At 34.2% G+C, this 1,263-nt stretch overlaps 1 protein-coding gene across 2 annotated transcripts in view; it reads left to right on the forward strand.

The window, feature by feature from the left end:
* The window catches only part of sptb (spectrin, beta, erythrocytic), a 106,787-nt gene that overhangs the window by 89,153 nt on the left and 16,371 nt on the right, over window positions 1-1,263 (forward strand). For both annotated transcript variants that reach the window (XM_014028788.1, XM_014028789.1), the window contains exons 29-30: window positions 471-609; window positions 950-1,034. In XM_014028788.1, coding sequence (XP_013884242.1) covers window positions 471-609; window positions 950-1,034 — 224 coding nt within the window. The remainder of the gene's footprint in view (window positions 1-470; window positions 610-949; window positions 1,035-1,263) is intronic.

Below are 1,263 nucleotides of genomic sequence, written 5' to 3' on the forward strand. Positions count from 1 at the left end.
TATATATACAGTGTATATATAATGTTATTTTTTGTTAAAGAAGAATAACTTCATCTACATTCAGTAAAAAATGTTTTTTTTCTTACATCCTGTGCTATTTCAGAAATGTAACTTTTACAGTTTGTTTTGTATTTTTACAGTAACTGTTTATTGTTTCATATTGGTTTCCTTTTGTTAAATGTTGGGTACAAAATTGATCACACTGAGTAAGCTTGATATAGAAAATCATTTGAAGGTACATTGTCTTTTCTGAAGGACAATTTTCTGAAAAAAGCTTTGATTTGTTGAAGAAAAAAATATTCCACAGTATTTTAGGTTATGCTTTTTCTTTTTGAGTTTATATAAAAAAGCAGGATTTAATTGAAATATTTTGTGCTATATGTGAAGAAATTCATTGATCAGATGTTTCTGTACAAACTAATTTCTTACCGACAGAGGTAGATTTTATACTCAGTCATCTGTTTCTTCAGGGATGTGTCGTCTGTGGAGCTGCTCCAGAAGTACCATCAGGGGATTCGTTCTGAGATCGAAACCCGGGAAGCAAAGTTCACAGACTGCATAGACCTCGGCAAGTCCATGTTGGCCCGCAAACATCGAGACTCTGCTGAGGTACAATTTTAAACCAAGCTAGGCCCTAAATTGCTGTTTTCAACAGATTTAATTACTTTTCTGAGAGTAATTGTTCTTGTCTGGCATAATGGAACCAACTGAGTTACCCCAAAAGAAAAATTTCCTCTTTTCATACATTCGTCAGGGAGATTAAAGAGAAAACACTAATTAGAAATAGGAAAAGCAAAAGAATATAAATAAGCAATTGACCCCCAGCTGGAATGTGCCAGTTGGTTAATTACATCACAATACTAATTCTTAGAGTATAATAAGCTGTCCTTGGCTGAGTTGTTTAATATTGCTGATATGGAAGTGTGACTGTAAAACCTGCTTGTTTCAGATCAAAGAGAAGTTGGTTCAGCTGATTGAGAAAAGGAAAGAAATGATGTTCAAGTGGGATGACAGATGGGACTGGCTCCGACTTTGTGAGTAAAACTACACATACAGTACATACTACAGGTCTAAAAGTAAATCCTGTAGTGTGCAGTTTTGTTTTTCACAAAATGCTAAACGTTGAATCATTTATTGGTGAAAACTACTAAACATAAAAAACTGAGGTGTTTGGCTTTGTTTCAACAGGGTTACAAAACAATGGGCCTCATGCAAGAACCTGTTCGTATTCTTCTCCGAAATTTCTCTTACTTTTGTTCGTAC

Source organism: Austrofundulus limnaeus, unplaced genomic scaffold (genome assembly GCF_001266775.1).
Source record: "Austrofundulus limnaeus strain Quisiro unplaced genomic scaffold, Austrofundulus_limnaeus-1.0 Scaffold807, whole genome shotgun sequence".
In the NCBI taxonomy this organism is placed as follows: Eukaryota; Metazoa; Chordata; class Actinopteri; order Cyprinodontiformes; family Rivulidae; genus Austrofundulus; species Austrofundulus limnaeus.